A 22,548-nucleotide genomic window follows, 5' to 3' on the forward strand; every position below is an offset into this window, starting at 1 on the left:
TATCAATTTATTTGACACCTGTCTAGAAATGACTTTGGATGGCAGTTGGCTTCCCTTTATCTTTTACGGTCCAGAGTTGCCTTGAACCGGGAGATGGGTGGCATATAAATTTAATATATTCAAAAATGTATCTTCTAGGCCAGGGGTGTCAAACTCAATGCCCACCTGATGCTTAGATCTGGCCCACAGGGCCACCCTGGAAACAGCAAAGGACCAGCCCACGGTCCCTCTGCCACTGAAAACGGAGCTCTGGAGGACCACGTATGGCCCCCCCAGGCCCCGTTTTGGCCGCAACGGCCTCCTGCAGCCCTCTGCCAGCAAAAACAGAGCTCAAGGGTGTGTGTGCAGCCCCCCCCCCCAGCTCTGTTTTTGCTGGCAGAGAGCTGCAGGAGGCTGTTGCGGCCAAAAAAGGGGCCTGGGGGGGCATACATGGCCCTCCCGAGCTCCGTTTTCGATGGCAGAGGGCTAGCAAAACAAACTAAAAAACAAAACAAAAGGAGAAATGTTTCTTCTTTTGCATTTGAGCATGCAAGAAAGGACAGGAAAGGAGAAAGGGAAAGAAGAAAGTCAGAAAGAAACTGACAGACAAAGAAAAAGAAGGACAGATGGGAAGAGAGCATGGAAGGAAATATAAGGAAAGAGGGGAAGTTAGAAGAAAGGAGAATGAAGAGGGAAGGAAAAAGAAGAAAAGGAAGGAAAGGAAAGGAAAGGAAAGGAAAGGAAAGGAAAGGAAAGGAAGAAGGAAGGAAGGGAGGAAATTATAAGAGTGAGGGAGGGTCTGAGGAAAGCCCTGCCTTAGCATTTGGCAATCACGGGTACCCCCGACACGAGTGACTTCAAGCTGGTCACACCTACCATGACCACGCCCACCATGACCATGCCTACCCTGGCCCCCCGAGGTCAAATACAACCCTGATGCGGCCCTCAATGAAATCGAGTTTGACACCCCTGTTCTAGGCAATGTACAAATGGGTAACAAATCAAGGAACAAATCAGCTTAGGTAAACAAATGAATAAACAATAAACAATGGCTTAATCAAGGAACTAGCAGAAGAAGAAAACAAGACTCCCATCAACACTGACAGGGCAAGCCTCTATGTATAAACTATATATATAAACAGACAGCAAACCCTACTCTATTCTGGCACTGAAGAGTAACAGTGGCACAGTAGAGTAATAAAATGTCTACAAGAAAACAACCAAGCTCAGCGAGCACGATGGATTCCGCAAGCAACAAATAGAAAGGCTAGACTGCTTCTCTTCGTTCCTTTTAACAAATGTTCTAGTTTAGTATTAATGGGACAAATGTTCTAGTTTAGTATCAATGGGACAATCAATGGGATTTCTCAGAAGTAACATTTTAAAACTTAGATACTATTTCAATTTCCTTATTTAAAGTAGAGGAAAATGTACAGATTGCTACTATGCAAGAACTGCTAGTTATGAGACTTACGTGACAGCCCCAAACAAAGCTGACCTCATTTGAGTTCAGCAAGTTATCACTGCTGAGGTGCGAGTCTGGCTATTACAATAAAACAGCAAACAAAAAAAGCTTAATGATCTTTTTCCTGCCTAAATATTTACCCAAAGAATTCCATTATGTTATGTTGCTTGCAATTTTTATTTTTTTAATCACATTTTTCTCCAAAAGGCAGACTTAGTTAGTCGGCTATAAAAAAAGCTTTTATAATGCACACCAAAGACAGCTTCTTGTGCATTTTATTTATAACCATTTACTTCCTATACAAATAATGTTGGTCTATGTTTCCACTTTTTAAAATGCCCTCCCCTCCTTTAAGGCACAGTAGCTATTAAAGTACACATTTTATTTATAGGGTACATATAAACTGTTTCAAACAAATTTACTCCTAGCAGCATATAATTTCACAACCTTCTAATTTGGATTTAAAGAAAAATACAGTAAATCAGAAGTAAAATGTATAAAGCACATAGATAAATTGGGACTTTAAACCAAAGAATCTAATCACTGTGCAGAAGAACAGTCACAACATCCTGCCCTCAAGGTTTAATAGAACAACTAAGTTTTTAGACTTTCTGAAATTTAGGAGGGGAAGAGACTATTTTAATATTTTGGGGGGAGGCATTATTCCACAGAAGGAATTCACAGGGAATGAAAAACAGGAAGCTTTTATCTAAATAAATCAACTGTCCCCCCCCCCCCCCCAGAGGTGGGTTTCAGCAGGTTCTGACCAGTTCTGGAGAACCGGTAGCAGAAATTTTGAGTAGTTTGGTTGGAGAACCGGTAAATACCACCTCTGACTGGCCCTGCCCCCATGTATTCTCTGCCTCCCGAGTCCCAGGTGATTGGGAGGAAATGGGGATTTTGCAGTAATCTTCCCCCGGAATGGGGAGGGAATGGAGATTTTACAGTATCCTTCCCCTGCCATGCCCACAAATCCATGCCCACAAATCCATGCCCACCAAGCCACGCCACGCCCACCAAGCCATGCCCACAGAACCGGTAGTAAATTTTTTTGAAACTGGTCCCCCCCCCAAACAAATCTTTCAACACAAATCAAATGCATTAGGAGAAAGGAGAGAAGAAACAGGTAAAATCCCAATCCGAATGTGGGCTTTTCCCCACTTGCACCTAAACATCTGGCTGTCTTCTTTAATGGCCAGCAAGGCCAAAATGCCATATAAAGACAAGCCACAGAACTATCTGTTCTGCTGCTGAGGGTATTCTTTGACTGTTTCTTATCACAGTTGCCTTCTGCAGGAATCATGGGAGAAGTTGTCTGTTTTCTTGTTTTCCTTTTCATTCTGCATCTTCTTTTTCTTTTGATGCTATAAGATTGTAAAGCTAAAAACCCAGGGACTGAGTTTTTGCTTTAAAATATTGTTATGTAAGCTGTTCTAGGAGCTTCTTAAACTGATCAGCAGGATATAAATGCTTTACATAAAAAAAATAAACTGCTGGTGTTACATATGAATTAGCATAATGCTAGGGGAGTTCAAGCATTTCAAACAAGTTGAATTTTATTTTTTATCTTGTTTTCCAACAGAATTGGGATTTTTGTCACTTTTAGACCTCAGATAAACTAATACGATTCAAGAAAATGGAAGAAGGAAATAAGATTTCCCCCCCCCCCCCAGTTTCCTGTTAAAAAAGATAGCTCACAGAATCAACTTCTAAAACGTTGTACTTTCAAAGAAGGTGATAGAGTACCTGGAGCAGCAGGTGAGGGCAATGCATAGTTCTTCTCTTCTTCCATAAACTGTAAGGCAACTGTGCAGAAATTGGTTTCATATTGAACCACATGGTGACTCAGTGCCACAACTAACTCCTGTTGAGAAACAAAGATGAAAAATAGATCTCTGAACCCCAACAAGTTAACCCCAAGAATGTTCCATCACTGGAGACCTGTTACCAAGTGCCTGGTAAATAGCTTGAAGTGCATAACACAGAATATTCTATCAGTAACTGAAGTTATAGGAACATTTACTGTAATACTTTAATTATTATAGTTAGCTAAAGCAATAATTACTGGAAGCTTCAACTAAAACTAAATCTAATGCCAGACTCAAAAAATGACATCATTCTTTTACTCCATCTTCAGTTTGGGTCACTGCATTGACAAGCCAGACAGCATGTACAGAATAGTAATCAAAATTATAAACGGCCTGGAAGGGAAAAAAAGAATTAGAAAGAACAGTTAAAGACATTGCGTACGCTTAGCTTGGAAAACACTGCAGGAAGACATGATGCATAGCTCAGGGTTATTTCTGAAGACAGTACCAGAAATGATAGATTTAAACTATAAGGAAGTACATTTTGGCAGGACATCAAGACAGATCTAATGGGAAGAGCTGCCCAAAAGTGGAACTGCTTGGAAGGTGGTGGGCTCTCCTTCCCTGGAGTTGTTTAAGCAAACCTGGATGGCCATCTGTTTGGGATGTTAAGAGTAACGATTTCCAGCAATAGGCAGGGAATTAGTGTAAATGATTTTCAAAGTCCCTTCCAGCCCTTTACTTTCTGGCAAAGATTTTAAATTTAGAAAATGAAAACTATCTATCCCATCTAGCTAAACAGATAAAATCTGTCCTAAACTTGCTTAGAGTACAATGTCACAATCACCCTGTCTATCTATAAATATAACAGGAATGGAGGAAGAGCAGAAAACACGAGGCTGGCTCCAGGGGATTATAAGTGCTTCTCTGAGTGAGGGTGCCTTTCCCGCTGCCTTGAAAGAGGTGGTGGTGAGGCCTCTCCTCAAGAAGCCTTCCCTGGACCCGGCTGAATTAGCCAACTACCGTCCGGTCTCCAACCTTCGTTTTGTGGCGAAGGTTGTTGAGAGTGTGGTGGCACGACAACTGCCCAGGCACCTGGATGAAGCTATCTATCTGGACCCGTACCAGTCGGGCTTCAGGCAGGGGTACAGCACAGAAACAGCATTGGTCGCATTGGTGGATGATCTCTGGAGGGCTCAGGACAGGGGTTGCTCCTCTGTCCTGGTCCTGTTAGATCTCTCAGTGGCTTTTGATACCATCGACCATGGTATCATGCTGCAGCAGTTGAGGGGGTTAGGAATAGGGGGCACCGTTTTGCGGTGGTTCTCCTCCTTCCTCTCCGACCGCTCGCAGTTCGTGTTGACAGGGGGGCAGAGGTCGACTTCGAGGCGCCTTGCACGGGGAGTGCCGCAGGGGTCGGTCCTCTCGCCCCTTCTGTTCAACATTTATGTGAAGCCGCTGGGTGAGATCATCCGTGGTTTTGGGGTGAGAGTCCACCTGTACGCTGATGATACTCAGCTGTACATCTCCACCCCAAACCACCCCAACAATGCCCTTGATGTGATGTCTCGCTGCCTGGAGGCCGTGCAGGTCTGGATGGGGAGAAATAGGCTCAGACTCAACCCCTCCAAGACTGAGTGGCTGTGGCTCCTGGCGTCGCGATATAGTCAGCTGGTGCCATTGCTGACTATTGGGGGTGAATCTTTACCCCCCACAGAGAGGGCTCACAATCTGGGCGTCCTCCTGGACGCACGGCTGTCTTTAGAAGAACATATGACGGCCGTGGCCAGGGGGGCTTTTTATCAGGTTCGCCTGATCCACCAGATGCAGCCCTTTCTGGATCGCGACACCTTGCGCACAGTCACTCACGCCCTTGTCACCTCCCGACTGGACTACTGCAATGCTCTCTACATGGGGCTCCCCTTGAAAAGCACCCGGAGGCTCCAACTGGTCCAGAATGCAGCCGCGCGAATGGTTATGGGCGCAACTCGTTGTGCCCATGTGACACCCCTCCTGCGCGAGCTGCACTGGCTCCCAGTAGTCTTCCGGGTGCAATTCAAGGTGTTGGTTACCACCTTTAAAGCGCTCCATGGCATTGGATCTGGATACCTTCGAGACCATCTTCTGCCACCAGTAGCCTCCCACCGGCCAGTTCTTTCCCTCAGAGAGGGTCTCCTCAGGGTGCCATTGGCCAAATTATGTCGGCTGGCGACACCCAGGGGGAGGGCCTTCTCTGTGGGAGCCCCTGCCCTTTGGAATGAACTGCCCCCAGAAATTCGTAAAATCTCTGATCTCCGTGTATTTCGCTGTGCCCTCAAAACCTTGTTGTTCCGCCAGGCTGGGCTATCAATGTAAAGATTTTAATTGGTTTTTAAATATGGGATTTTAAATTTGGGGTTTTATAATTGGGCCTATCATTTAATAATTTTAATTATTTTTAAATTTTGTTTGTCTTTGTGTTTTTAATCGGGCTGCACACCGCCCTGAGTCCTTCGGGAGAAGGGCGGTATAGAAATAAAATTAATAATAATAATAATAATAATAATAATAATAATAATAATAATAATAATAATAATAATATCCTTCTACAAAATATGGGTTCTGTTCAAGGTTGTGAACACTGTATTGTTTTCTTCTGTTCAATCGCGTCCAAATCTTTGAGACTGTCTGGACTATTCCCTGCAGTTTTCTTGGCAAGGTTTTTTCAGAAGTGGTTTGCCATTGCCTCCTTCCTAGGGCTGAGAGAGAGTGACTGGTCCAAAGTCATCGAACTGGATTTGTGCCTAATGCAACTCATGGACTGATGCCTTAACCATTAGACCAAACTGGCTTTTAACGTTGTATAATCTTTTACAAATAAATTCCAAACTCCCGACAGATTCCAGTGTAAAAGTCTCAGAGGTCTCTTAGAAATTGCATCATTCCTTGGGAAACACCTATGATAGACTTTTAATTTGGAAAATAATATCCTCACTTATTACTTAAATAATATTTGACCTCTTTGGATTGTTTTTAGAATGATCCCTACACACATGGAATAGGCTTTCACACTGTATAAAGCCAAAGTTTAGTTAAACAAGGTTTCAAGCAATGGACTAAGCCAATAAGCATTGTGTTCAACCACAATGGATGACTTCCCATAACATGCTAAACCCAAACCAAACCTTTACCTTATCATGATTAAGTACAGTGTATGAATCCATACATGAAAAACTTTACATTAACATTGGTCATGCACTTATCTGGTCCCTCTGTCCTGGAATGAAGCATAAATAAGCACAAATATTATCTAACAGTTAATTGAGGGATCTTGTTTGAGAAAAACTTTAGGAATATCAATTTGGATACTATGTTATCTGCATACAAACATTTCATTTGTTTATTTGTATCCAGCCTTTATTAGTTTTACAAATAATGCAAAGCAGTGAACATACCTAATATGCCTTCCTCCTCCTATTTTCCCCACAATAACAACCCTGTGGAGGTGGGTTGGGCTGAGGGAGAATGACTGGCCCAAAGTTACATAGTTGGCTTTCATGGCTAAGGCAGGATTTGAACTTACCATCTCCCACATTCTAGCCTGGTGCCTTAGTAATTCCAAAATAGTACCAAGAATGCAAATATCATTCTAGGAGAATCAGTTCCAAGTTTCAGCTATCACTGAGACTCTGATTGGAAACTGTTAGGTTATTTTATTTAAGCAGCCGTGTTACAGGTTTTGAAGGAAAGCAAAGAGAGAATTTATGTATCAGCTTGAATTTAACATTTTTATACCAGACTTAAGATTTCCGGATTCAACAATATTTCTCAGCTCTTACAAAAATGCATTGGGCTGTTCCTGTTTACTTCTGAAGAGCACATACATTTCCTTCCTTGAAAACAGCTGACAGCAATGCTTAGCCAATATATTCTCTTTTGCTTTAGTGTAGTTGAAAGCTTTTTGTGAGCATCCAAAAAAAAAAAAAAAAGGCAAGAAAATCAAGTCCCTAGAAATCAGCATTCTGACAAAATTAATACCTATCTGTCACCTCAAGTGAGAATGAGGGCACTTTTTATATGTTGCTTGGTGAAACATTGATTTTTCCTTCACTTTGGCATAAGGATCTGAAGAAAGCAGGAACATTTGACTCCAAAAAGTATTATTTGCAACAAAAGGCTTTTTATTCTTGGCCAGGGTACCCTCCTTATTATTTGATTCAAACCAGTAATGTCAAACTGATGTACTGTCCTGGAAATAGTGAATACGAAGAGATGAAATTATAGCATTCTTTTCCTATCCATAGATAATTTTATCCATTAAAATATAATTTACCCTACTGCCGTTTTAGTTTAGGTTGAGGATAACCTGCCTCATTAAAAAAGGCAATTATTTTCTAGAACTACCAGACGATGAAACTAAGAAACTGGCAATTAGAAATCTTAAAAATCTCAGATTTATTTTCTTGAAATGTCTATCTACAATGAATTAAGAAAAATGGCAACTATAAATGAAGGTCAGAAAGAAATCCTTGCATTTTATTTACAGATCTACTACTAAGGCATCAGGCTAGCAACTGGGAGACTGTGAGTTCTAGTTCCGCCGTAGGAATAAAACCAGCTGGATGACAATGGGTCATCACTTTCTGTCAGCACCAGGAAGGAGCCAACGGCAAATTATTTCTGGAAAACCTTGCCAAGAAAATAGCAGGGACTTGTCCAGGCAGTCTCTGAAAATCAGATATGATTGAATGGAAGAAAAAAAACATATAGAAAAGCCAGCTAGAAAAGATCAATAACAGTTTGCTTATAATATACTAATACCAAGCAGGTCAATTCTGGATACTTTATATCTCAGTGCTATCAAGTGATTAATATGCTACTTTTCTGTAAAAGGAAATCAGAGCAGACCAAGATCAGTTTATTAAATCATTCTTCTATCCTTGCCCCCCACTACCAGGTTAAGGAGAGCTCTTTCTTGAATAAAGTTGTCCTCTTTCATTCCTGCATTGCCCTATCCTTTCTTTTTTCTTCTAGAAGACTGTCACATATTTCTGTTTCCAGTAGAAAATATTATTTCATATTTAATGTCACAGATTGTAATACAAGACTACGCTATGCAAACAGTGATCAACAGAAAAGCTTTTCAGAGACAGAACCCATCTCCTAAAAGAATAATGAAAATTTCTGCAAACTTAGTTCTGAAAGCATAGAACAAGACAGAAATCTCCTCCTCCTCTTCCTCCTCCTCCCTGTTGTTGTTGTTTAAACAGAGGAGCTCCAGATAAAACTAGTGGTATATACAGCATAACAGCTTGCTGCTGACAATTACCACTTATCTTTGGCATTCGGCAGCATACTTTCCAACAGTGAATATTTTGCCAGGTCTAAAATTATCCTTTTTAAATACCCAGTTTTTCATTATTTTATTATACAATGGCCCTTTTCTATTTCAAAAAGGGTTATTCACACTGAAATGCCACATTGATAACAACCCAACTGGGTGCAAAGAACTATCAGGTCAGACAGCAGCTCATGTTTTAGAATGAAGGCCCACTGGAGGTGTGATAGTGAAATGGTAGCTATATTCCTATAGCTCCACCCAACATGTCTTTTGCAGCAAGTGCTTTCTATCTTAACCCTGTGAGTTGAGCTTCTTTCAAAACAGTTTTCAGGCTGAAAACACAAAGCCAAGTGCAAAAAAAAATGACACTTTTGGAAACTCTCAGGGAAGAAAGAGGCAAAATAATCTGCACCATCTGATTTGCCATTCAGAGAAATCACTGATGAACCACAGCCAATAAACCCTGAAGAAGAGCAGAAAATTAGATGACAGAGGTAGCCATCAAGTAGCTGAAATCCCTGGAGAGGGCCTTAGGAATTAACTCCCTGTTTATCCACTTCTCATGAGTCAGCAGAATAAAGAAAAATAAATGTCAGCTTCAATTTCTCTTGTGTTAGAAGAAGAATCTTATCTGAAAGTACTGAGAAGTTGGGAAAAAAGCACCTGCTCATAGATGAAGCACCTTCAGTTACCAGGGATTAACACTAAAAAGGAGGAGGAGTTGGGAGGAGGAAGAGGAGGAGGAGAGAGGGGCAACTTTTAAAACCCCATAGTACTTTCCCCTAGTGAAAAACAGGCTAAAATCTCCTTTCTAAACTCTTAACTGCTATAAAAAGTAGAAACAAAGAATTGCCAATCTCTCTTTGACTTTGGTACAGTCTGTAGAGCCCTTGCATTTCCCATGGAAATTAGGTATCAATCCTATGAGCCAATTTTAGAGTCAAATCACATAGAACTCATAATAAGGACTGGTATCAGGGGGGAAAAAAACCTCTCAGTAAACAAAGATATTCAGAATGTTATGCAGTTACTCCTCATTTAGCAACCATTCATTCAGTGACTGATCCTCAAAGTTCCTGTCATCCCAGCATCCCCATGGTCAAATGATCTAGACCTGGGTGCTTGGCAAGTGGCTTGCACTTAAGAAAGTTGCAGCGTTCCGTGGTCACAAGCTCTTTGCTGTGATCTTCCCTGCTGGCTTCCCCAAAGCAAAATCAGTGGGGAAGCCAGCAAGAAAAGCTGAAGTTGCTCAAGTAAGTTGCTCACACCCTCCATCATTTGGCAGCAACCACCCCCTGCCCCATTGTGCTTGGGTCATGTCTTGGGGGCAGGGGGTGGCCCACAGGGCAGCAGCTACCCTTGGTCCTGCCATGTTTGTACTTTGTCAGCCACCCACAGACGCTTCCTCACATAGCAGCAGTCACTTACCAGCTAACTGGTCTGCTTACAAGCCCCCTGGGACTTGTTTGATGATCCTCGCTTAACAGGGGAATAGAGAGTGCTGGAAACTCTAACTAACTGCCTAACTGATATGGTCCTGTGACATTATGTTTTACAACTACATCACTTATTTAGCAACAGAAATTTCAGTCTCAATTACTGTTGTTAATTGAGGAATATCTGTATTTAAAACTAATAATGCCATGATAACTAGCATCTGTCCCTCCTACCCCTTTGTTATACCTTTCGGACCATGGGGCTTCCATCATTAATGAGCTGGGCCAGCATCATGGCAACGTTGTGATCTATTGTAGTGGAATGATCTGTCCGCTCAGCAGAATTGCCTACAAAAGTGCCAAGGGCAAAGACTGCTGCACAGCGAACCTACAAGAGAAAGAGAAGACATCATAACAGAGCACAAGAGTCTTTTTCAAAGAATAGGCCAAATCAGATTTTCTACTGAAAAATCAGACATACTTGGGCAAAGAGATATTCAGACTGGAAACTCGTTCAAAAAATTTAAACATGTACTCAATGCAGTCTAATAAGTAACAAGAAATGTTAATTGATTAAAGAGCTCTCCACAATTATTTGCACATTTGTTAATTTGCTGCTGCTAGTTGAAGCGTTGGAAGTACTTAAAAGGCATATTTGGTTTTCCCACTAAAACGAATGCCTTACAATGAACATCTTTATCTTCTAAACAAAGAATGAATGATTAGATTTATCAATTAAAATCAGTACAGTTAATAAACTGAGTCAGATTGCAATCCTACTGCAGGAAGTCCTCCAAACAAGTCACACAGCAAAGCGATTCCTAAGTGAAACCATGTCTGTGCTTATGACTTTACTTCCACTTCCCTTTGCTTTACAGACCTACAAAGATCATACATGTGAGGACTGGTTGTAAGATTACATTTTCATCACTGTCATAACTGTGAATGGTCTCTAAATAACGCAGTCGCTAAGCAAGGACCACCTATGGTCAAGCTTAACCAAAAGCATTTTAAAAAGTTGCGTGTTGGCTCTTTTTAATATCTCAATGATCATCCTGCAAAAAACAGTGCGTGGCTCCTCCTTTTAGGCAACCACTGAAGCAGCTCTGTAACACAGTGAAGCTAATTAAGGCAGCTAATTAGAACAAAGTCTCCTTGCTGGAAGATATTTGTTTTGAAACCTAGAAGATTACCTCGGGTATTGAATCGGAGAGAAGGCTGTAGAGCTTTTCATGAGCGCTGTCCCTCACGCCGCACCACCTTGCAGAGTCAAAATTCTGCCAGATGCGGCCCAAGCAAATAGCCACCCACTGGCGCAGCAGAGGGTGCGGATCATTCAGCTGCTCCAGGCAAATGGCAATCAAGTTCCCTTGGAGGCAAGCTTCCTGCAAGAAAGGGCCTTCATGATATCGCAATCCATTTTTTGCCAGTATATAAATCTTAAAGCCAAGATATTCCCAAGGGGAATGTGGCAGAAATGCCCGGGATTAAATCAGTGCTGTCTAAAATTTTTTTAATTCAAGGTTACTGAGTCAAGCCTCACTTTTTCTTCACTTGTACTCACCTGTCCTGTGTTGTAGTTGTTGACAATCACTGCCAAGATGAAAGCTGTCATCGTTCTGTGTTCAGCCTTAACATATAGACACAAGAATATTTTTATTCATGAATCTTGGGTAAAGCGATATAGGAATGCTTTAGGCAAAAGCTTTAAAACAGAAACAGCATCTTTTACAAAGATTTGCACTGCTGGAGGGCTCCAGGAAATTGTAAACTTAATATACAAATTATGTTATTTAACTGAACAGGAAAATGGTCATGACAGCAAGCCAATCCTTTTCAGATGGTGATATGGGTGCCCTCTGATAGAGTTAATTCAACTTCAAGATTGAAATTTTGTAATGTGATGGCAGACAGTGCTGTTTGAAAATACAAATATCAACAATCATAAAGTTAATATAGGCAATACACAGTACATGCACAGGAATGTGTCAAAATAAGAACCCTACATACGTCTATAATAGTATGGGAATTTTCTACTAACTCTATATTCGTGCATATCAAACAGGCAACAATAGTATTGCTTTGTGCTTTAAATGCTGTTAAAGAACCATACAAAACATTTTCCAAGGTCACTTGAAATATTGGAAATTATTTTTTCTGTATTTTTTTCCATATTACATATTATTAAAAAATATACAAGGAAAGAACTGGGGCCCACTGATTTCATAGAAGAAACTGCAATTTACAGAGTGGGATTCTTAGCACAACTATTTTTCTCAACAGACTGTATTTATAGGTAGTTCTCTCTTAACAACCATTCATCAGCAACTTTCGAAGTTATGACGGTGCTGAATGAGTGGTAGTTATGCCTGGTCTTTCAAGGTCCAGCTGCTGCAGTGTCCCACAATCATATTCTCCTGCTTCTGCTTCTACTCCCCCTCCCCTCTGCCTTTTTGGCTGCCCTGCATCTGCTGCCTATCCCTGTTACTGCCAAAAGAGCAGATAGGAGGAGTTGAAGCAGAGGCAGTTCGTTTCAGGCAGAAGAAAACAAGGTTTGGCTTAATGGATTCATGTTCCTGATCTAGTGACCGCAACCAGGACTGCCTCAATTGCTGTTGCTAAGTAGTGTGATCATGTGACATTTTGCTTAACAACTGCTTCACTTGATGACAGAAATTCTGGTCCCAGATAGGCATCTATGGAGATTCTCAGTCCTCCAGGTCATGGTTGTCCCAAAGGAGCTTTTTCAAAAGGCAGCTGGGCTTTCTGTTTTTCCTTGAAGACATTTCGCTTCTCATCCAAGAAGCTTCTTCAGAACTGAAGAAGCTTCTTGGATGAGAAGCGAAATGTCTTCAAGGAAAAAGAAAATCCAGTTGCCTTTTGAAAAAGCACCTTTGAGTCCCAAGTAGGGTTGAAAGGTAAATATTGTCTGTATATCTATTCTTTTTAAGTAACTTTTTCACATGGAACTTCAGATCTGCTGTGGCCTTATTCACAAAGACTCAGATAGTTTAATTGAAGAAAAATAATTAAAATGTATTGCTCTTTGTGAAATGTAGTATCTTTTACTTCAACATAAGAGGAGCAGACCCAAAGACTAACCTCAAACAAGTTCCCTTGATCCAAAAGCAAGGGATGAAGGCAACAGCCTCCCCTTACTCTAGCATAAGGCATTCAACAGCTTTTGGATGAGGATGTTTCATTTTGTTCTGATGGACAGACTACAGCCTATTCACATGTTATCTCCATGTAGCTAATGGCAGAAGAAATGTACTACTATGTTGATACGTTGCTCCTTGAGCTGGAGCATGAAGAGCTGAATAGGAAAATTTACTTCTGAGCTGTAGCTCAGAAGTATTGGGGGCCCATCCAATAGAATTGTGCATACTGTATAAATGATTTAGGAGAAATGCTTTAGACTTCATGAAAACACAGTACTTTTCCACTATTCACGAAAAAAGATCCAGTTGCTTTAGGAAATACATTAATTTTAAGGAGCCACAGAAGCCTGAAAAAAGTAGGTCTGTTACAATCAATAGCAGGGAAGTACTATATTTGTGCAAGGTCTGAATCATTTTCAAGGCATGCACAACCCAGTGTCAAAATCAAGACAACTGTGATAACACAAAGGAATCTCACAGGAAAGCAGCTGGACATTAATAGACTCTCCTATTCCCATCAGGGTGCTCAGCAGAGGAAGTCAGGGAAATGAAGTTAGCATAACAGCACTATCTCAGATAACTTCCTTTTGAATAGGGCATGAATAGCCCATCTAGCCAGTAATTTAATTAACAAACAAAGAAACACACTATCACAATGTTTTATATTAATTAACTCACTAAGATTAATTCAGTCATATTGCATGAAGAATCATTTTCCCATGAATATCCTGAATACACTGTCAATATTTTTAATAGCTTTAAGGAGAGGGAAAAAGTTATATTTACTTTTTTCACTGCTGTTATTCAACAAAGCATACTGCATGTTAGAATTGCGTAAGAACTCTTACCGTCTACAAAACCTCATTAAGTCACATAAGAGTTGCATGTGAGCCAAGACACAACACATAAGTTGTAAACAGATGGATGGGAGGGAGGGAAGGGAAGGGAAGCAATGGAAAGGAGAGGGGATTGATTACTTAATCTTACCGGCATATAAGGATCTGCCAAAACAGAAAGGAAATATTTGTGACCATTGTCCTTTACAAGGTCAGCTTGGCATGACTAAAAAACAAGATTGAGGATGAGGAAAGAGAAGAAAGAACACAGTTAAATTCAATAATCTGAAAAAAAAAAAAACCTTCTTCTAAGCCTTCAGATGATTTATGAATATTTCATGTCGTAGTAATTTTTCTCCTTCAAATTCAATTTTCAATTGATTTGAGAAACAAAATAGCAGAAGTAAGCTTCTTCTGCCAGGACATCAGCCAAGAAATCTTGGTCAAGATTTATATCATGGAAGCAAAGGACATCTGCTCCATGCCCACGGCCCACAGGCAGCTTTGTTTGCTTGGAGAGTCCTTTGAAGTAATTACCAGCAAACTTTACCTTCAAGGAACGGTACATCTTTTGTTCATTCAGTCTGTACAAAGAACTAGGAGTACAATCATCAGTAAGCCAGGTGTAGCAGAAAAAAAAAAACTTCTTACATAATAGTCAACTGTATTTTTTTTCTTTAACTGATAAAATCTAAGGGCTCCTCTGGTTCATCTTTTGTAAAATCTATGTCTATTAAAACATAAAAAGCCTAGAGAAGTGAGAACAAACTTAATGACTGACATACTTTTTGTTTCAACAGTTACCCTGGCTGACTCCTCTAGTGCTTGCATCCTTTTTTTCCTATCGTCTGGATAAAATCAAGTCTCCTCGATGTATGCAGTTACAAGTCAAAATCATATATGTATATATATATTCCTTTAACATGATTATCTCCATAAATCACCAATCCTCCTTTCTTTCTTTTAATGAAATTGCTCAGGTTGCATTTACTTGAGCTCAGATAGAGATGGGAGGTAAGAGACATCATAAGCACCCTAGCACACATGCTCTCAAAGGCATTGATTTTGCTTTCATTTTTTTTTTGAATGGGGGAGGGGGGGAAACAAAAAAAGCTTTGAGTGTAAAGAGGTGCTGAAGAAATCAAACACTGCTTTACCACTGCTCTGCTCTTGGTAATATCTAATCGATGTGGATGAATACAGTTACTGAGGCACAGCAGAGAATTCTTTATATGAAGGTCTGTATATGACAACGAGGCAGAGAAACCTCCATATCACAGTTCTGCTTCAAAGGGGCAGTGAGTGATGCCACTGCCGCAGTCCTTTAGGTCAATTCAAATCGTTAAATATGCAACATATGTTTACTTTCCCCCTCTCCCCCCTGAATTGTTAATATTATTTTATATTATATATCTCCTTTCTTTTATCTTAGTTCTGTATGTTGCAATGAAAAAAAAGGATGCTCTGTAAACAAGCAAATAAGCTTTTTAGGAGCTCTGATTCTTAAGGGAAGGAAATCAGAAGAGGGCTAAAATCTATAACAGAAAGTCCTGAGAGTCATATATGAAAAACAACGGATGGAAAAACTTTCAAAGTATTAAGCTGGGACCTGATGCCAAAACATAAATGAATTGAAAAAAACAAAGGCAAAGTTTATACTATTCATCTATTTAATGTTTTACAGAAAAGCTGCAGCAATGGCAGGGAAAAAATAGTTATCAATCTATTGTATTGCTGATGAAGCTTTAAAAAGCTATAATACAAGGTGGGGAAAAGCAGATAGAACATGGGCTCTGAGATAAGAGTGAAGAAGAAACTAATCTTATTAGCCAGAGCTGGGGAGGGTTTGAGGGACAGCCATCGTCTTTTAGATGTTGAAGATTCTGAATATTCCTTTCTACTGGTGATACTAATTAGGATTGTTGGGAATTCGAGCAATACCTGGAGGGCCTTGTTTCTCCTTCTCTGAATTACAGCTTTAATTACAAAATTAAGACTACTGTGTTTCCCCGAAAATAAGGCAGGGTCTTATTTTCTTTTGATTCCCCCAAATAAGGGCTTGGCCTTATTATCGGGGGGGGGGTGTCTTATTATTTTTGGGGTGCAGGAGGCGCCTCCCCTCCCAGTTCTTTGTGCCGACCCAACATGTCCCACCCCGCCCCAATGGCAACAGCTGCTTCCCTTCCCTGCCATCTCTTTATCAAGAGGGATGGCAGATGGGGCGGGGGAGAAGTGAGATGCATGGAGCAAGATGTGGCTCCCCTTGCCGTCTCTTCTCCCCCCTCGCTGGGCATGGCAGGGCTCCTGCCCCTCGCTTAGCCACCCGTCCCCTTTTAGGGATGCAATTGGGGGGGGAGACAGGTGAGAAGCGGGACGCGCGTCTTACCTTTCCAGCTCCGTCGCGTTCCTCGACATTGTGTGCAGGGAAACACGCTGTAAAAGAAAGCCTTCTCGCGAGTTCAATCAAACTTCTTGAACTCGCAAGAAGGCTTTCTTTTTGTGTGAAACACAGTGTGTTTCCCTGGACACAATAGAAAGGAAAGCGACAGAGCTTGACAGTTAAGACCTGCATCTTGCTTCTTGCCCACCCCACCTGCTATCCCCAAATTGCATCCCTAAAGGGGGTGGGTGGCTAAGACAGGGGCAGGAGCCCCGCCATGCCCGGCGAGGGGAGGGAGATGAGATGGCAAGGGGAGCTACATCTCGCTCCATGTGTCTTGCTTCTCCCCCACCCCACCTGCCACCCCTCTCGATAAAGAGACGGTGGGGAAGGGAAGCAGACAGGCTGCTGTTGCCACTGGGGTGGGGTGGGACATGTTGGGCCGCTCAGCCGGTGTGAAGAACTGGGAGGGCAGGGCATGTCCCTGCACTTCGCCCCCTTCATCCTTGCCTCCTCAACTCATTTTGTTTGCACGGCAAGCAACCAGAGGAAATAGCGGGACCTGCTGCGCATGTGTGTAATTAGTTGGTGGGGGGGGTATTTTATGGGGGTGGTTTATATTATCACATGGGCTGAAAAGCCTGATTGTGCTTATTATCCGGACATGTCTTATTTTCAGGGAAACACGGTAGAAAAATTACAATATGAGGAAAAACCTCAGAACAGGAAGTAATTGTCACAGAGTAGGAACTATTAAAGAAATAAACCAAAATATCTCTTCAGGAGCATGTCTGATAGCCTCATCAAAATTCAAGTGCGGTTGCTTAGATTTTATGGAAAACAACACACACACACACACATACCCCAGGTTGTCAAGAGAGAAACAACCAAAATAATACAGCCCTACTGAAACACGTATTCTAAAACAATAAGCATTACTTGTATAGACAAATACAGTCTAAATATAGACAAATACTGTCTAAACAAATACTCAGAATTAATTCACCTGAAACATATATTAAATGTGTATGTGTGTTAAGTACAGGACCTTCATCTTTACTTCAGTTATATCCCTGCTTGATTCTGCAAAAATTCTACTTATACTCAAATTTTAAATTTATTACAATTGTATTATTATCATGAATATTTGTATACCATTCTAGGGCCTGATGGTATTGAGGTGGTAGAGAAACTGCAGAAATGAATTCATTAAAAAGGAATACATCCCAAGGGATAGACCACATATTGGGATGTTGCAATTTAGGGGCCATTCACACATGAATAGCAGCTATGCATGGGTCACTCTGAATGGCTACCTCTGAAGTTTGCTGAATGAAGAAAGCCATATACTGTATGTACAGCTGTTTCCTCCACAGATTAAAGTTCTTTTTGCCATTTTGTGGGGACTACATGGTAAGTTGCTGCATGTGGAATAGCTTGCCACATGGAATAATCACTATTGGGATCAAATCATAGCAGCATCTGGATGAGTCTTTACTTGTATCGATCCTACATCAGTTTGTATGTTAGGAGTTAACATAATAAAAGTCTGATGATATGGATCTGAAAAAAAATTCTTACAGCACTAAAAAGCATATTAACAAATTGAGAACAGGTTAATATCTTTGATAGTATATCCAAACCTACCTATTTTCTCTCCAGTTTAGTGGATGTTTGTTCTTTATTAATTTATTAGAGCCAATGTATGGTAATGGTAATTGTTGCACAGGAATGGGGGAAATACACATTTTAGTCCCCTCAGCCATGGGATGGCTTTAGACCAGCAGTCCTCAACCTTTCTGGTCTGGCAGCTTGGCGTGAAGGGGGAGAGGGAATGGTTCTGTGAGAGTGGTGTGCACAGCTCCATTTGTGTGACTGGCAGGTGCGTGCCCCTGCCACTATGAGAGGGGAGTTTCGTGTGTGAGTGCAAGTGCCCGCTGCCCATGAGGGGAGTTTCTCTTTCGTGGCCGCCACTCATGTAAGGGAAGCTGCATGCACATGCACTTCTGAACAGGCTGTGGCCCGGTAGTAGGCCACAGCCCGGGGGCTGGGGACTCCTGCTTTAGACTAATTAGTCTCACTTAGCATACCTCAAAGAGTTGTTGTGGGGGAAAAATGAAGGGAGGGGGAGAGACATATACATTGCCTGAGCTCCTGTAGAAAAGCCAAAGTATATATGTAGTCCTCGACATATGACCAAAATAGAGCCCAAAATTTCATTGCTAAGCAAGGCAGTTATTTAAGTGAATTTTGCTCCATTTTACATTCAACCTTTCTTGCTACATTTGTTAAGTGTATCACTGCAGTTAAGTTAATAACATGGTTATTAAGTAAATCTGGCTTCCCCATTGACATTGCTTCTCAGAAGGTTGCAAAAGGTGATCATGTGATCCCTGCAACCATCATAAATACATGCCAGGTGTCAGGCATCTGAATTTTGATCACATGACCATTGGTCATAAGTGTGAAAAATGGCCATAACCCACTATATTCAGGGCTGTTGTAACTTGGAACGGTCACTAAACTAAAGGTTGTAAGTCGAGGACTACCTGCAAATCAAATAACTAACTAAACGTCTATGGAGATTCTCAGTCATCCAGGTCATGGTTGTCCCAAAGGTGCTTTTTCAAAAAGCAACTGGACTTTCTTTGTTTTTTCCTTGAAGATGTTTTGCTTCTCATCCAGGAAGCTTCTTCAGTGAAATGTCTTCAAGAAAAAACAAAGAAAGTCCAGTTGCCTTTTGAAAAAGCACCTTTGAGATAACTAACTAAACAGGGTTATAAATTGCTTGCCAGTTAGAGATTGGTTGCCATCTGTAACTAGGATGGTCCTTCTAGGAATCTGGAAGCAGGGCACACTGAAAGCACAGCAGAAATTCTTCAAATCTTTCAGTTCTCCACAAAAACACCATCCACTGTTTTGTTAGTGTTTAATAATGAGGATGGGGCATACTCTTGTTTCTCCACAGGGAAAAATTTCCCATGAGATGAGAATTAAACAAACAAGAATGCAGCAGCCTGATTTATACCTCCAAGAATTCCCATTGTCAACTGTTTCCTGAGACACCCGGTATTATCACCTTGGCTCAGGCTTTGGGGATGACATATTAAGGCCAGAAAAAAGAAGACAAATGAATAAAACACAGATATATTTATATAAAAAGCAAAAGTTACATTCCAAAGAAAGTTGACTTGAATCTTCCTTTTGGATAATACATAACAGGCAGTTCAGGAGCAGTGGCAATGCATTTTTAATATGTAATAAGGCATAAAGAAAGGTAGGACATAACTGTCAAAAGACAGAAGCTAAGAAAGATACAAATGAAGAAGAATACAATACTCTATTGATGAGGTAATTAATGATGCCTATTACAGAGAGCCTCAAAAGAAAGTGGGGCTTTTTGCCCTGAGAGACTTAGGGTTGAAATGACTACTTATGTTTGGATTCTTTTTAACAGGGTTGTCCATCAGTTACTAATTGGTAAGGAAAGGAGATCAGTGGTAAAATCCAAATTTTTTTACTACCGGTTTTGTGGGCGTGGCTTGGTGGACATGGTGTGACTTGGTGGACATGGCTTGGGCATGGCAGGAGAAGGATACTGCAAAATCTCCATTCCCACCCCACTCCAGGGGAAGGATACTGCAAAATCCCCATTCCCTCCCCACTCCTGGGGGAAGGATATTGCAAAATCTCCATTCCCACCCCACTCTTGGGTCAGCCAGAGGTGGTATTTGCTGGTTCTCCGAACTGCTCAAAATTTCCGCTACTGGTTCTCCAGAACCTGTCAGAACCTGCTGGATTTCATCCCTGAAGGAGATAGTTTCCTAATAGGATCACAAGGCCTCATGTCATCTGAGAAAAGATGGCTCTGCCATGGAAGCCTATGCTCTAAGGATTGTTAATGAATATGCATTTTCATTAGGTTATCAGTGGACATCTTACTACTCTTTACAATTTCTACCTGAAAGATGTTTCACAGATACTTAGACACACAACTTAAAGAGTGTCCATTTTTCCTTTTGAAAGTGTACAGTTTTATACTGTACTGTTTCTCACTTATTTATTATAAACACCACACTGACGCCACTTTTATTAATATGTATTAATTCTCCCCAAAATTATGTGCCATCAGAAATGGATATGTAGAGCCTTCTCTGTGGGGGCACCTACCATCTGGAATGAGCTCCCCCCAGAGATACGGAGGATCCCGGATCTGCGCTCCTTCCGCCGTGCTGTGAAGACCTTTTTATTCCATCAGGCGGGCTTGGCCTAATCTCTCCCCTTTTAAATATGTAAATTTTAATCTGTTTTTAAATTATCGGGGTGTTTTAATCTGTCTGGGCCAAAATGATTTAATTTGATTTTATCTGGTTTTAAATTTTTTGTATTTATGTATTTTATTGTTGGCTGTTCACCGCCCTGAGTCCTTCGGGAGTAGGGCGGTATACAAATCAAATAAACTAACTAACTAACTAATTATGTTCCTTTTATTATAGCCACTATTTTTAGTGATGTGCCATTTTTCTGTGTAAGCTGAACATAAATTTGATTCAGGCACTGATCATTGCCCGAGTATAGTTGTATTTATTGACTGACTATCCATAACAGTCTTTCTCAAAGTGTGGGTCATGACTCCCCCCCCCCCCCCGAGACAAAGGATTATAAGGGAGTACCTTCCAAGCTTGGCTTTTCCAAGCAGGCTTACATTGCTTTCATGTAAAACTATGAAAACTCTGACCCTTTTACTTGACCTGTTGAGGGAATGAAGACAGAGGGCAAGGGAGGAAAAACTACAAAGAGTTCACAAAGAGTATCCACCAAGGTTGGATATGGATTTACAAGTGCCAGGCTGGAAGGTGAAGCGGAGATGGGCTGTGACTATTCTCTCAGTGTCATTGCCCTGAGACAAAAAGCCCCAGAAGAAACTAAGAGCCTACCAGATGTCTATGAAGATTCTTAACCATCCAGGTCATGGTTGTCCCAAAGGTGCTTTTTCAAAAGGCAAACTAGACTTCCTTTGTTTTTTTCCTTGAAGAAGTTTCATCCAAGAACTAAAGAAACTTCTTGGATGTGAAGCTAAACATATTCAAGGAAAAAAGAAAGAAAGTACAGTTGCCTTTTGAAAAAGCACCTTTGGATCAGAGAGCCTACCAGTGTTTTCCAAGCATTTTAAGAGAACTAGGGAAAATGTTTTATTTCCTGTTCATTTCTCTTTTCCTGACTGATGAACGAAAATAGCAGCGTTCAAAAGGAAACTCAGATTTCAGGAATTATACACAAGTAAGCAAATTCATTATTTTCATTAAAAATATACAGGTTCTATTTTTTAAAAAGAAAATTCTGCTTATTTCCAATGAAAGAATTTTATTTAAGTGGTATGGGAGACCAACTATACTCAAAGAATGAAATGTTCATGTAGACATTCAATCAAAGCACGCACAAAAATATACAGAAGAGAGACTTGTATTTATACTGACTAAATGGAAAAAAACATTAATTGCTAAGGCTGCTAAAGGAATATATATTATTGCATAATTATAAATATCCTTCCCTTTCTGCATTTCAAATTCTTTGTTAATCAGGCAAACAAAAGAATAAAGAGCAGGAGATACTTCTGTTCAGGGAAAACACATATTAAAAGCTAACAGGAAGAAAATAAGTACCGGTAGGTGTTTTGACCTTCACAGTTTCTATTCAGTGCAGATATTTTGCATGCCATCAGCAGTTAGGATAGTTCATGCATTGAAAATGTATGAAAAAGTCTTTGCAACCTTTGGTGTTAGTGTTATTTGTTCATTTAGATTTCCTTTATCTGTCAATAAGCCTTATGAAGTTCTGATAATATTCAGCAACAAAGACATGCAAAAACTCAGAAAATCTGAAACGGACAAATAGTTTTTAAAATAATTGTATATAGTGAAGACACAGCTCTAACTGAATCAAACTCAAACTAAGTCTGTTTTAAACTTGTGTTATTTATACTTGCATTTTGCTCTCCTATGGACATCTAGAATATTGATTAGTTTCTTGCCCACTATGCTTTGTCAATTCTACAGTATCAAGCACTTCCAGACATTGTAATTCTTAGAACAACTTGTGAAGGTATTGACTTAAGGTATTATTAAATTACATGTGGTAGCTGAGAGAAATTAATCTGTCTAGC

At 40.6% G+C, this 22,548-nt stretch overlaps 1 protein-coding gene across 5 annotated transcripts in view; it reads right to left on the reverse strand.

The window, feature by feature from the left end:
* The window catches only part of RPTOR (regulatory associated protein of MTOR complex 1), a 420,799-nt gene that overhangs the window by 102,987 nt on the left and 295,264 nt on the right, over nucleotides 1–22,548 (reverse strand). For all 5 annotated transcript variants that reach the window (XM_060688771.2, XM_060688770.2, XM_087887079.1 and 2 more), the window contains 5 exons: nucleotides 14,157–14,231; nucleotides 11,573–11,638; nucleotides 11,202–11,393; nucleotides 10,256–10,396; nucleotides 3,191–3,308 (listed from right to left, as the gene is read on the reverse strand). In XM_060688771.2, coding sequence (XP_060544754.2) covers nucleotides 3,191–3,308; nucleotides 10,256–10,396; nucleotides 11,202–11,393; nucleotides 11,573–11,638; nucleotides 14,157–14,231 — 592 coding nt within the window. The remainder of the gene's footprint in view (nucleotides 1–3,190; nucleotides 3,309–10,255; nucleotides 10,397–11,201; nucleotides 11,394–11,572; nucleotides 11,639–14,156; nucleotides 14,232–22,548) is intronic.

Source organism: Pantherophis guttatus, chromosome 2 (genome assembly GCF_059756535.1).
Source record: "Pantherophis guttatus breed Tessera chromosome 2, ASM5975653v1, whole genome shotgun sequence".
Lineage (NCBI taxonomy): Eukaryota > Metazoa > Chordata > Lepidosauria > Squamata > Colubridae > Pantherophis > Pantherophis guttatus.